The 13472-nt window shown below is 40.7% G+C and overlaps 1 protein-coding gene across 2 annotated transcripts in view; it reads left to right on the top strand.

Moving 5' to 3' along the window:
• The window catches only part of DSCAML1 (DS cell adhesion molecule like 1), a 361981-nt gene that overhangs the window by 285781 nt on the left and 62728 nt on the right, over positions 1–13472 (top strand). For both annotated transcript variants that reach the window (XM_033919234.1, XM_033919235.1), the window contains one exon: positions 13178–13418. In XM_033919234.1, coding sequence (XP_033775125.1) covers positions 13178–13418 — 241 coding nt within the window. The remainder of the gene's footprint in view (positions 1–13177; positions 13419–13472) is intronic.

Here is a 13472-nt window from a genome sequence, read left to right on the forward strand (position 1 = left end):
GTAGGTACGACACATAAATAGAAGATTAGATTAGATTAGATCTCTGGCATTCAGTAATACTGTGTGCATCTTTAGTGAATGTCCCTGACCCATCATAGCCACACCCATTTTGAGTTGCACACTATAAGATTTGTGTAAGGATAGTTATACAATGGCACGTAGAATGATGCATGTACAAATCAAAATTATTGCCATTTCCAAGAATTGTTGACACCCCATTTGGGTTACTTGGTTCATTAGCCGGTTTAGTTGCAAGCGCATCTCGGAATGGCATGCACAAATTTGCTCTCTATTTATGGAATGTGGGGGTTAATATCAGCACCCTTAATTACCCAGTGAAGTGTAGCCAAGGAGACATGAAAAGTCATATATAAAATTATCCTCTATGTGCCATGATCAAAATGCCTCCGAAAATATGATCTCCTCCTCCCTCCCCCCTTGCTCACAACTGCAAGCTATGAGAAGTAGGCACATACTTGAATGCAACTCTGGTGCAGACATATTTGGGCTGCGTATGGGTGGAGTTGCAAAGTATCCCACAAAATTCTGTATTTAGGGCTAGATTCACAAAGCAAACCAATCAGTTTGTGACCCCTTAGTGACCAAATTTCCCTCCAGCCTGATTCACTTACCTCTCTGTTAACCATCCTCCAATCCGCACATGCAAATGAGGGGAGGGACATTCAAAAGTAGGGAAGGCAGCAATTCACAACACAAAATTCTCGATCTGGCCGTTCAACTCAAGAAGCGACTGCTGGGGACCAGTCACACACTTCTCTGCCTACTCTCCTGCTCCATTGCCACCCTGCACTCTGCCCTGCTCTCTGCTTCCCTGATCTCGCTACCTGTTTCTGGGGTTGCAGAAGCCCTGGGGCAGGGGGGAGAGCAGTGCGTGTTGGCTCCCTGACAATTTGAAATAGCTGCTCTCGCCACCCAGACTGATCTCTGCTGCCTTCCCTGCAGTGTAGGCCCGCTTTAAACCCATGGGCTCGCACTGCAGGGAAGGAGGGAAGAGGCTGCCACTGCTGGAGATAACAGGAGCAGGAGGGTCGGGGGCCTGGAAAAAAAAACACTAAAAAAAAAAAAACCACAAAATGCACACGCAGACCATCTGCAGGGAAAGCAGATGGTCTGCGCATGTGCGGGAATCGCACACCAGTGATCCAGGCAGGCAGATGGGCGCACCCATCTGCATATTTAAGTTTGCAAAATTCGTCGGACCTGCCCGGATCGGGCCCAATCGGGCAGGTTGGTGAATCTAGCCCTTAGTACCTAAAGTTGCGCATCCATTGGTACATGTAGCTGGTGTACACGCACAACTTGATTAATTGGTCTAATTGGCACCAATAATTAGCAATTAGCATCTAAGGTAGAGGTACAGTGTAAAGACAGTGATAGGTCTTAGGATCTTGACCTAGCTTACTGCAGTAGTAGATTGTAAGCAGCATTTTTGTTACATAAAGATAGTAGGTGATGCATGATGTAGGTCTGGCTAGATCTATGACATAAATTTATGGAAGAACCATATTTACAAGTTTTTCTGAAACTGAGTGTAATTATTAATAATACGAATCATTATGGGAAGTGAGTTCCAGAGGGCCTTAAGTCTCTGGGTCTGCCCCAGTCTCTGCCAGATGCAAAACCCCTATTCTTCACAGCCAGCAGTTCTCTAGAAGCTCTGTCAAATCTCAGCTTTCCCAATGGTCTCACATAACTCACTGCTCTTTAACCCTGATGGGAGCCTGATGTTTTTTGTTTTTTTTTTAAATAAATGACAATTACTAATAAGGAACTAACAAGACTTGTTTTGGTACAGAACACAGCGGTTAGAATGATCTATGGCTTGAAGAAATATGATCATGTTATGCCTTTTAATTATGAGTTACATTGGTTGCCTGTGGAGGCCCGGGTATTGTTTAAGTTGGGTTGTTTTTGTTACAAGGTTCTTGTTGGCACAGCCCCTCTTTATTTGGTTAACAGATTTTCCTTAGCCTCTTACAGACATAGTAGAAGAGCACACCCTCTGTTTAACTCTCCTACAGTTCAGGGTTGTAAAAGTATAAAATTTCTCAATCATACTTTAGCATCTCAAGATTTCCGAACCTTACTGTTAACAGCTCATTCTTATCTATTCTCCAAGTATGTGACTAATTCATTCATTTTATTTCTTGCATTATGTTTTCTATTGATAATCTTTTGTAAACCGCGTTGAACTAATGGTTACGCGGTTAATAAGTACAATGTAATGTAATGCCTACCCTCTCTCCCGTTCCAAAATATCGAGCCCTCTTTGGTACGTTGAACATATGGCAGCTCTCATTCTTGACTGTTCAAACCAGCCTGTGCCTTAGTGTTTATGGGATCATCATTGTGTAGGCCAGGATTAGGGAACTCCGGTCCTCGAGAGCCGTATTCCAGTCGGGTTTTCAGGATTTCCCCAATGAATATGCCTGAGATCTCTTTGCATGCACTGCTTTCAATGCATATTCATTGGGGAAATCCTGAAAACCCGACTGGAATACGGCTCTCGAGGACCGGAGTTCCCTACCCCTGGTGTAGGCTATCAATAGCAGAGAGATGGTTCAAATCTTGGACAAACTAAGGCCATAGAACTACAAAAATGTTAAAGTGGAAATCATTATATTTTAGAATCTAATTTATTTCTCAGAAACCAAGTCATATAAACCCATAGTAAAAAGGAGATGGATTAGCAAGTCTGACCTTTAAAATGAATCAACAAGTTAGATATGCCTGTCTTACACATGTATATGTGTAAGAGAGGCACATACTGGTAAACATCTAGCTATTCATTTTGGATGGTGAACACAGATTAATGAAAAATAAGGTTCTTTGGGACATAAGTCACTTCAGTCACTTCATTTTCAGACTTCTTGGCTGAGATTAATCACTCTGACTCTAGAACATAAATTTACAATCAGGACTATTGATTTCCTGATGCTTTGGAGAAATATTATGGTGACTGATTGTAGCCTCATCTTGTGCATTAGAAGCATCAGAGGTGGGAGAGTGGCAGCTCATGGGCCAGGTACCAGTCAGCAGGTCAGGCAGTGGGCACTGCAATTCTGTATACTTTTACACTAGATATTTGGCCTTATGATTATACAGTGCAGGCTTTAAAGGAATTTTTCTTGGGCAAATAATTTTGATAATTGCAAATCTGTAGTAAAATACCACTTACTTAGTGTCTTTATCAGACCAGTCCAGAAACAATGGATTATGTCTGCTAACCAATGGATGGAAGGCAGAGCCTATCAAATTTTAGTACGGCACTGTGCAGGCTTGGTTCATACTTTTGCTAAGCACTATTACTGGGGCTGCTGTGATTAGGGTAGGAGTTTGGCAATCCTGCCCACATTCAAGGTTCACCCCCCCCTCCCTCCCTCACTAATCTGTACTGCTCTTACGGATGGTTCCTGTTGGGGAGCTTAATTGTCAGACTGATTTCTTTTTTGAAGGCAATAGTATTTTGTTGTTCAACACTGCTTTGATATTGCAATACTGATCAACTGAGCATGCACGGTGCCTTATGTAGGGCAGAGCTCAAATTTGATTAACTCTGTCTCCATTTGCTGGTTGATAGACATAACCCATTGTTTCTAAACTGGTCTGCTAGGACCAAAGGAAAGGAAATTTGCAAATAAGGCCAGATTTACATGCAAGTCACTAGCCTGCAATAACTCAGATTATCAACTTGCACAGTAAATATAAATTGTATTGATGCATTCCTGGCTACAGAAAAGCAAATAAAATAGACCCTGTCAGACCCACTATCTTTTAAAGGGGCCAATATGAGATGACGTCACTCATCCCCTGACACTCACTATCACCTTTGCCCAACCTTAGCACCTCACAGTATCCAAGCCCTTTGCATCGCAATGCCTCGCCTCCCCTCTTTGGCACCTATGAAGGGTTTCCCAGATGTCTAGTGGCCAGACAAATACTGATTCCCAGTCACTGCTGCTCTGTCAGCTGACAGCTTCAAAAGGGCATTGGTTGATCCCTAGAGGTAGTTTTCACAGTACTATTGCTAAGGGTCAGACTGCCATCTTCCATCAGTGAGTTTATATTCCCTCCAAGGAGCATTATGTCAGCCCAAAGCTGACATTATCTTTCCATGAATAATGTAGCGTTTGAAGTTAAATGCGTACTGTTATTCAATTTGCATAATAATGAGGCGCTTTGCATGCTTTTGCATCTCATTATTTAGCTTGTGTTACACTATAGCAACATGTGCTAAGAACAAATAATATTTTGGGTAGTAATTATTCTGTAGACCCTGAGGACAAATAAAACACTATTTTTCCATTTAACATACATTATATGACCAAAACTGTATTATTCCTTTAACTCATGTTAGTAACTACCTCTCCTAAGCCAGGGTTTCTTAACTATTGGTGCCCGTACCCCCAAGGGATGCAGGAATAGGTCAAACATAGAGTGGAGAAGGGTCTTGAAATCTAAGGTGATTTATTGAAACTTTCTACACAGAGTGAAGGCAGTTATTGGTACTATAATTATGCACTACTGTAATTTTAGTAACATGTGATCAGTGAATAACAGTTGGTGACATATGTAGCTGTCAGTGGTCACTAGTGGACATGTGGTTTAGGAAGGGGATGTGAGGATTTCATTGCTCAGTTAAAGGATTAGGGAGCCAAACAGGGTTAAGAACCCCTGATCTAAGCCATTACCTGGCATGAAAATTACCCAGCCTTTGATGGCCAAAAATACAGATGCTGCTTCCTAATACACACTTTTGTACTTGTGGACCCCTCTCCCTTTTGAAAAATTAGCTTTCAGACCTGCATAGTCCATGTAGGAGATGATATTTTGTCCCCATAGCCAAGAATTGTGACACTCAGTTTCTGCTACTAACTTCATCCCTCACCATGTACGAGACATTCTCTGAGGACAAGCAGGCAGTATACTCTCACATGTGGGTGATGTCATCCACGGAGCCCGACATTGACATGTACGAAAGGATACCGGTAGGTTAAGAAAATTTTAGCACTGTCCGTAACACGCGTGTGCTGTCCCACCCGAAGTTGGCAAGCGGGACCCTCAGTTCTTCGTTATCTGCGGAGCAAAGTAGTGGTGTTTTCTACACTTGTGTGTATGTGATAAAAAAATTTTACCTCTTTTTATGCCTTCCTTTTTCATTTTTTTGTCAATTTCATTCAATTACAGTTCTTTCTTCTTTTTATTTCATTTTTAATTTTCAGGCCTCTAGGGGTGTTTCAGCCCTTTGATCTAGAATCGGTGGCCTTCACTTTGATGTCCCCAATGCCTAGCAGATTTAAGAATTGTACTCGATGTAATAGGACCATTTCAGGAGCCGACTCTCACAACTGGTGTGTACAGTGTCTTAGACCTGTGCATTGGGACATTTTGTGTAATCTGTGCGGTCGTATGTAAAAAAGAGCTCGTAAAGCTCGTCAGATATGATTTGAAAAGTTTTTCGGTTCGATTTCAACAATGTCTGCAGATACAGTTCCACCTTCTCAGGTACCTCCACAGTCAATGTCGGCCTCCCTCAGATGACATGCACAGGAAATTTTAAAAGCATCAACATTCACCATCTAGATTAGGGGTGTCAAAGTCGGTCCTCTAGGGCCACAATCCAGCCGAGTTTTCAGGATTTACCCAATGATATGCATGAGATCTATTAGCATACAATGAAAGCAGTGCATGCATAGATCTCATGCATATTCATTGGGGAAATCCTGAAAACCGGCTGGATTGCGGCCCTCGAGGACCAACTTTAACACCTGTGATCTAGATGCACTTCAATTTCATCTCCATCTTCTACACTCAAAAATGACCTGACCAATTCAATCATTACAGATACTTTCTCCATCAAGGCCTCCTCTTCCTCCTTCAGCATCTTCTCAAAGTCAGCCTAAGCCAACTATACCTTTGCCAGCATTGGTTCTGGCTCAGTCCTTACAGGACCAGATCAGGGCATTACTGCAACAAGAGTTGGCGTTGCTAATGAGGTCACAACCACTGGTTGCTGTGATGCAGCAGACCCCCAGCCTCAGCTCAGCCTGACTTAGGGCATCAGAGTCTGCCTCACAACCTTCAATGCCTTGACGTCGAGCTTCATCTAGATGTCATTCTCCTACTCAACATCGTTCATCATCTCAACATCCATTAATCATGATGTCGATTGAGGTTGCGCCACTCAGCCTCTACACATTGATGTCGATCGACCTCTTGACACCATTCTCAACATCTTTCATCATCTAGGCCTACTTCCAGAGCTAATTCTCGATGCTCTTCATCTAGATTGAAGCATTTCAGATATCATTCTTCTCGAAGTTCTTCAAGACACTCTCAACGTTCGACATCCCATTCTACTAGAAAGAATAAAGTCTAGGACCTAGACTCAGACTTACCTATACATTCTTCTGAATTTTCAGCTAAGGAATCTTTTGATATTCCCTCAGATCCGTTTCCTCTTTTACCTAGAAGGAGATCTTCTCCTGAAAGCTTATTATTTACAGCTTTTATCAGACAATTGGGATTAGAAGTCCTCATAAGAATATAAGAATAGCCTTACTGGGTCAGGCCAATGGTCTAGCAAGCCCAGTAGCCCATTCTCATGGTGGCCAATCCAGGTAACTAGTACCTGGCCAAAACCCAAGGTGTAGCAATAGTCCATGCTACCAATACAGGGCAAGCAGTTGTTTCCCACATGTCTTTCTCAATAACAAGTCTATAGACTTTTCCTCCAGGAACTTGTCCAAACCTTTCTTAAAACCAGGTACGCTATCCGCTCTTACCACTCCTCTGGCAACACTATTCTCTGAGTGAAAAAAATTTTCCTCTTATTGGTTTTAAAAGTATTTACGTATAACTTCATCGAGTGTTCCCTAGTCTTTGTAATTTTTGACGGAGTGAAAAATCGATCAACTTGTACCCATTCTACTCCACTCAGGATTTTGTAGACTTCAATCATATCTCCCCTCTGCCGTCTCTTTTCCAAGCTGAAGATCCCTAACCGTTTTAGTCTTTCCTCATACGAGAGGAGTTCCATCCCCTTTACCACCTTGGTCGCTGTTTGAACCTTTTTTAGTGCCACTATATCTTTCTGAACAGGAACCTAGAGTAGATCTCAAGGAATCCTTTGATTATGAAAACTGGCCAAAGGTCTGTATTAAGCTCCCACTCAATAAACTTATGAGGGACATTCTACACAAGAACTGGGAGGCTCTTACAGTTTCAGTTGCTCCTAGAAAATTTTGTACAGGCTTCAGACCACCCCAGCCTTTGATAACCACAACTTTAATATCAATCTTTAGTTGCGGAAACAGCATTGAAATGTGCCCGCAGTTCCTGTTCTTACGCCAGTATACCTCCTGGACGAGAGGCTAAGACTTTGATTAAGTTTGGCAGATGTATATTTCAACCTCCATGCTTACTAGTCACATTCTTAATTAGAACTTTTACATGACTTTATACTTAAAGTCTCTGATCCAGCAACTTTCTCAGTTTCAGCAGCATCTTCCATCAAACTAACAGAAGTCTTTTCACAAGCTAACTAAGGACATCTCTGAAACCAGAAAATACATGGTACAATCTGCTTTTGATGCATTCGTCATCTCTTCCAGAACATCTACTGTTTCCATCACCTTGCGTCAATTGGTGTCAGATCTTGAATCTAATGTACAAGACCGTCTGCCTAATATCCCATGTAAAGGAGATGAATTGTTCAAGGACCACATCGAGGAGGTCACTGAGAAAATAAAAAAAACATGCAGATTGTATGACTACCCTCTCTAAAATACAATCTAGTCAACAATCTCATCCTTCACACAAGTATTCTACACCTTATAGATGTCCATCATTTTATGCCTCTAGACGTAGATACCCTCTTCATCCTCTCATCAAACTACACAGACAGCCTCATCAACAGAAACATCAAAAGCCACAGTCTACACAGCCTTCCAAGACTCAGCAGTCTTTTTGGCATCTTCATAGAAAGCATAGCTAACCTACAGCTATCTCTTCCAAACCACTTGCCAATAGGGGGAAAAATACAAACTTTTAACCAACATTGGTGCCTCATTATGTCAAATCATTAGGTTCTTCAAGTAATCTCTCAAAGCTATGCACATCACCTGCAAAAGACTCCTCCACACCAACCTCCAAGAGAATCTTCTTTCAACTTCCATCATAAATCTCTTCTTCGACAAGAGCTCTCAACCCTCCTTCAGCTGCATGCGATAGTTAGTACCTCCCAAGCAGAGAGACAAGGGGTTTTATTCCAGATATTTCTTGATACTGCAAAAAAAAAAAAAAAAAAAACCTGAGGTCTCTGACCCATTCTAGATCTCCGAGCTCTCAACAAATACTTGATGAAGGAGAAGTTTTGCATGGTCTCTGGAACAGCATGATTGGCTTTTCTCTCTAGACCTCAAAAGAAGCTTACACCCATATTCCCATGCTACCAGCCCACTGCAAATATCTTTGTTTCTGAGTGGGAGCTCAACACTATCAATACCAGGTACTTCCGTTTGGCCTGGCCTCTGCCCCAAAAGTCTTTACCAAGTGGCTTGTAGTAGCGGCGGCCTTACAAACTCATGGATTTCATGTGTTCTCACACTTGGACCACTGGCTCATCAAAGCCTCTTCACCCAGTCTAGCTCATCAAGCCATTTCCGCCACGATTCATGTTCTAGACCTTTTTTTGGTTTGCAGTGAACTATGACAAATTGCATCTTTATCCCTTTCAGACTCTAGAATTTATTGGAGCTCTCCTAGACATGACTCAGATTCAAGCATTTTTATTTCAGCAGAGACTCAACAATCTCCTTCAACTTTGTCAAGCAATCTCATCTCAAACACATATCACAACTCAACAAATGTTACGGCTCCTAGGTCATATGATGTCCACAGTACACGTAGTTTCTTTCGCTCGCCTACATCTCAGAGTACTACAGTGGACATTGTATTCTGAATGGTTTCAATCAGTAGTTCCTCTCTCCACAAAGATTCAAGTCACTACAGAACTTCGTCCCTTCAGTGGTGGCTCAAGCCAGCCAACTTTTCCAGGGGTCTACTCTTCCAACCCTCTCTATATCAGAAAATCCTCGCTACAGGTGTGTCTCTCCTAGGATGGGGGGAGTGGTTTTCACGTTGATGGTCTTGGAACTCAAGGTCTTTGGTCCATTCATGAAAAGACCTTACAAATCAACCTTCTAGAACACCCACTATAAGTGAGTGACTATACTCAATTCAACCTCCTCCTGTTTGTCCAAGCTTAGAGCATAAACTTTGGAAGCTTGTGATTTATCACACAGGTATCTTAATCTGAATGACAAGCCTCAAGTAAAATATGTAGATTGCGGTTGAAAATCACTGCTGTCCAGATAATGACTAACTATTGGTGATGAATATATATATTCAAGGCTTCTGATTATATGTATACTGGTATTGAATATAAATAACTTTTTTGTAGATACTATAGCTGGCATTTAAAATATATATATACTGACCGCAGGCACTGAAAATGGAACCCTAAGAAAATACAATTTCTTTTTGCAAATATTCTCTCTGTTTGCAGAGACTGAGTAGCATACTGCCCTTACTCTTAGAGAGGAAAATACTCCTCAAAGGCAATACCAACTGGGTGTGCAGGCCCAAGGGCAGCACCATCTTCTGATACCAGCTGCTGTCAGGCCAGGAAAAAATACAGCCTGAAATTTCTAAGCCATTCTCATGAGGCCAATTGTAGAAAAATTCAACTGATGCCTCATTTTTCATAGTGATGATTTGGCATTGGCAAAGAAGGGGCGTTATTTACATATTCTAATGATTAGACACCTTGGACACCTTTTTTATTACAAAGGAATATTTCTAGTATGGGATGGGGGAGGTATGTCTTGTATTTTAATGGGTTTGTTCCTGATGAATGGGCTGGGTGTGGGTGGGGTCTCTTTTATATGCATTTAATAATAATTGTTAAGAATGTCAAGTGATTTTGTACGAATTAATTGATTGAATATTGTACACTTGTTGCAAGATTTGAAAATGAATAAAGAATTTTTTTTAAAAAAAAGAAGGGGTGTTATCACAAAAACTTGGGGAAAACTTTGGAAAATTCCTGCTGTGCTCTTTGGGTATGTTTGTTCTCACAGATCACATTTTGGGGGTAATTTTGTAAGGGATTTGTGTGTGTAAAATAGCTTTTTATGTGTTCAAGTGGGCTCTTACAGCATAAAAAGTTTCATGTTGAATCATTTCCCATATGCTTGTTTTCTTTGAGGGATTTTTGGTTTAGGGAGAAATGTTAAGATTTTGCACTGTTTGTGAAGAAAGTGTTCTCCAGTAAAATGTGTATGCGTGCACTATCAGGAAAAAGTGTGCACTCTTTCAAAAAGGGTGCACCTCTTTGTAAATAGTATGCACTCTTCGTGAATAGTGTGAGTGCTTTCAGAAGAGGGTGCATTATTAATGATATAAACACACAATTTTGTGTTTTCCTGTCATTTTCATTTACATACAATAGAAACATGATAGCAGATTAAGGCCAACTGGCCCATCCAGTCTACCTATCTGCAGCATCCACTATCTCGGACTCCTCTCCCTATTGGCTAACGCTCTTAACCCCTGCATGGCATGGAAAAATGATGTTAGAGGTCTCTTCCTATCTTGATTGTAGAAAATTGTTAAAGACTAACTCTTTGATAGGCTGGTATCTTAATGCATTCTGCTTCATTTTTTCAGTCCAGTTCCTTATATTCAACTTGATGTATTTTATCTGTTCTATGTATTACTTCTTTCCCTGCCATGCCGGTATTTTCTGCATTATATTGTAAATGCTTTCTGTCTTTATCTGGTTTTAAGTCCATTATTCTAATTTGTATTTTATCTGTATCCCATGTATTAGCTCACCTTGTTATGAACCACCTAGAACTTTTTCGGTATGACAGTATATAAGAATAAAATTATTATTATTGTGAGGTCATAGAGCTTTATGGTTATACTATAAGGATCTTAACACTTGTATTATAAGGTAATAGAAAGTAATGGTTATAGAAACATGATGGCAGATAAATGCCAGATGGCCCATCCAGTTTGTCCATCTGCAGCATCCACTATCTCCTCCTCTTCCTAAGAGATCTCACGTGCCTGTCCCACACTTACTTGAATTCAGACACAGTCTTTATCTCCACCACCTCTACCAGGAGACTATTCCTTGCATCTGCCACTCTTTCTGTAAAAATGTATTTCCTTGGATTACTCCTGAGCCTCTTATCCTCATCCTATGCCCTCTCATTCCGGAGCTTCCTTTCAAATGAAAGAGACTTGCCTCATGCGTATTTATGCCACGTAGGTATTTAAATATCTCTATCATATCTCCCCTCTCCCATCTTTCCTCCAAAGTATACATATTGAAATCTTTAATTCTGTGTCCGTACGCTTTATGACATAGACCACTGACCATTTTAGTAGCCTTCCTCTGAATGAACTCCATCCTGTTAATATCTTTTGAAGGTGTGGTCTGCAAAATTGTATACTATTCTAGATGAGGTCTCACCAGAGTCTTATTCAGGGGCATCAATGCTTCCTTTTTCCTACTGGCCATTCCTCTCCCCTGTGCTCCAGAGCATCCTTCTAGCTTTCGCCATCACCTTGTTTGGCCACCTTAAGATCATCACATATTGTCACACCCAAGTCCCCTTCCTCTTTCACCCCTTCTGAGCTCTTTAGGGAGAATGGGATAGACAACAAATTAAATAAATAAACGTTTTTCACCCGTAAACTGTACTGTTCCCTCTGGTTTTTGCAGCCCAAATGCATGACTTGGCATTACATTTCCCACATCATTTCAAACAAATGCACATCCATGATAGGCATTCCAGGGGCTAGAGAACAAGCATAGCAGGGTTTGGATTGGCATGTATGTACATATTTTATAAAAGTTATATATACAAACAGTACTTATATATATTTTTTAATATTTATATATTATTATTTTTATCTTTCAAAACAGTAATAGTCAAGAATCCAAATAGAAAAATACACTTCAACCAAACAACAAAAGTGACCTCCCATGTTGTTTCTTCACAGGTGGTCCAAAGATACAGAGCAAACAATAACAAATCACAATACCCCCCCCCCCATACCACCACCCACAAGGAGCTCCATTTTCAGGAATTCAAAATAAGACTACGTACCTGAGGTGACATACTATTCCTCAAAGATGACCAAGTATCCTGATATAATCTCTACTTGATAGAAGATCCCCTCCTAGCATCTAAATATTTCATTTTTAACATATAAAACAACTCATTTCTCCAATGAGCAAATGTAGGGGCCTCTGATTGCCTCCATCCTGAAAGAATACACTTTCTGACTATCAAGTAAACTTTTAGAAGCAAAGCAATAGCCCCTTTACGAAACCATATAGTACCTATTTTTATTTGCACATACACACAGCAGGTGTAAATTTGTGCATCTACTTCCCTGGGATGATTTTTTATATATATATATATATATATAATTCTTTATTGATTTTTAAAGCTTCAACAGTGCAATACAACAAATTCAATATATAATGATACAATAAAAGCACATTTAACTTTCATATGTTCATAATCAATCATTTTCCCCCATCCACCCAATAATTATTCAATAAAACACAAAAACATATATTACCATAAAAACCTTATCCTAAGTAATGATATCTTCCCAAGTATGAATATTCAAAAAACAATTTATGACATAAATAACCCCCACCCCCCTCCCTCCCTTCCCTGGATATGTACCAAAATAAACCAACACTGACTCACATTCAACAATATAATGAGGTAACATAAGATGCCAATGGGCCCCATATCAGTTTAAATATATTACCATGCCCCAAACTCTCAGCATTTATTCTTTCAAGTCTATAACTAGAGCAAAGACTTGCCCATCAGAACGACAAATTTAAACGATCACAGTTTTTCCAATTTCGAGTGATCATCTGGATGGCTATCCCTGGGATGATTTAACAAATCCAAATGGTGCGTACGTTGCTTGTTTAAAATAGACACAATATATGTCCTTATGTGTCTTTTCAGCCTAGGTTTCCTTTATAAAATGACTTTCCATGTGTCCAAGTTGACTAATACTAGGAGTTGGCCCCTGTGTTCTGCTTCTCCAGGCCCCAAAGAAGGAACTGCAGAATGGAGTAATCCGTGGGTACCAGATTGGGTATCGAGAGAATGGCCCTGGCAGCAACGGGCAGTATAGCATTGTGGAAATGAAAGCCACGGGCGACAGCGAGTTCTATACCCTGGATAACCTAAAGAAATTTGCTCAGTATGGAGTGGTGGTACAAGCCTTCAACCGAGCCGGGACTGGTCCTTCCTCCAGTGAGATTAATGCTACCACGCTAGAGGATGGTAAGTGTGGATTCAAACAGGGATTGGACGGATTCCTGAGGGATAGGGGGATCG

This window comes from Geotrypetes seraphini, chromosome 13, assembly GCF_902459505.1.
Source record: "Geotrypetes seraphini chromosome 13, aGeoSer1.1, whole genome shotgun sequence".
Taxonomy (NCBI): Eukaryota; Metazoa; Chordata; class Amphibia; order Gymnophiona; family Dermophiidae; genus Geotrypetes; species Geotrypetes seraphini.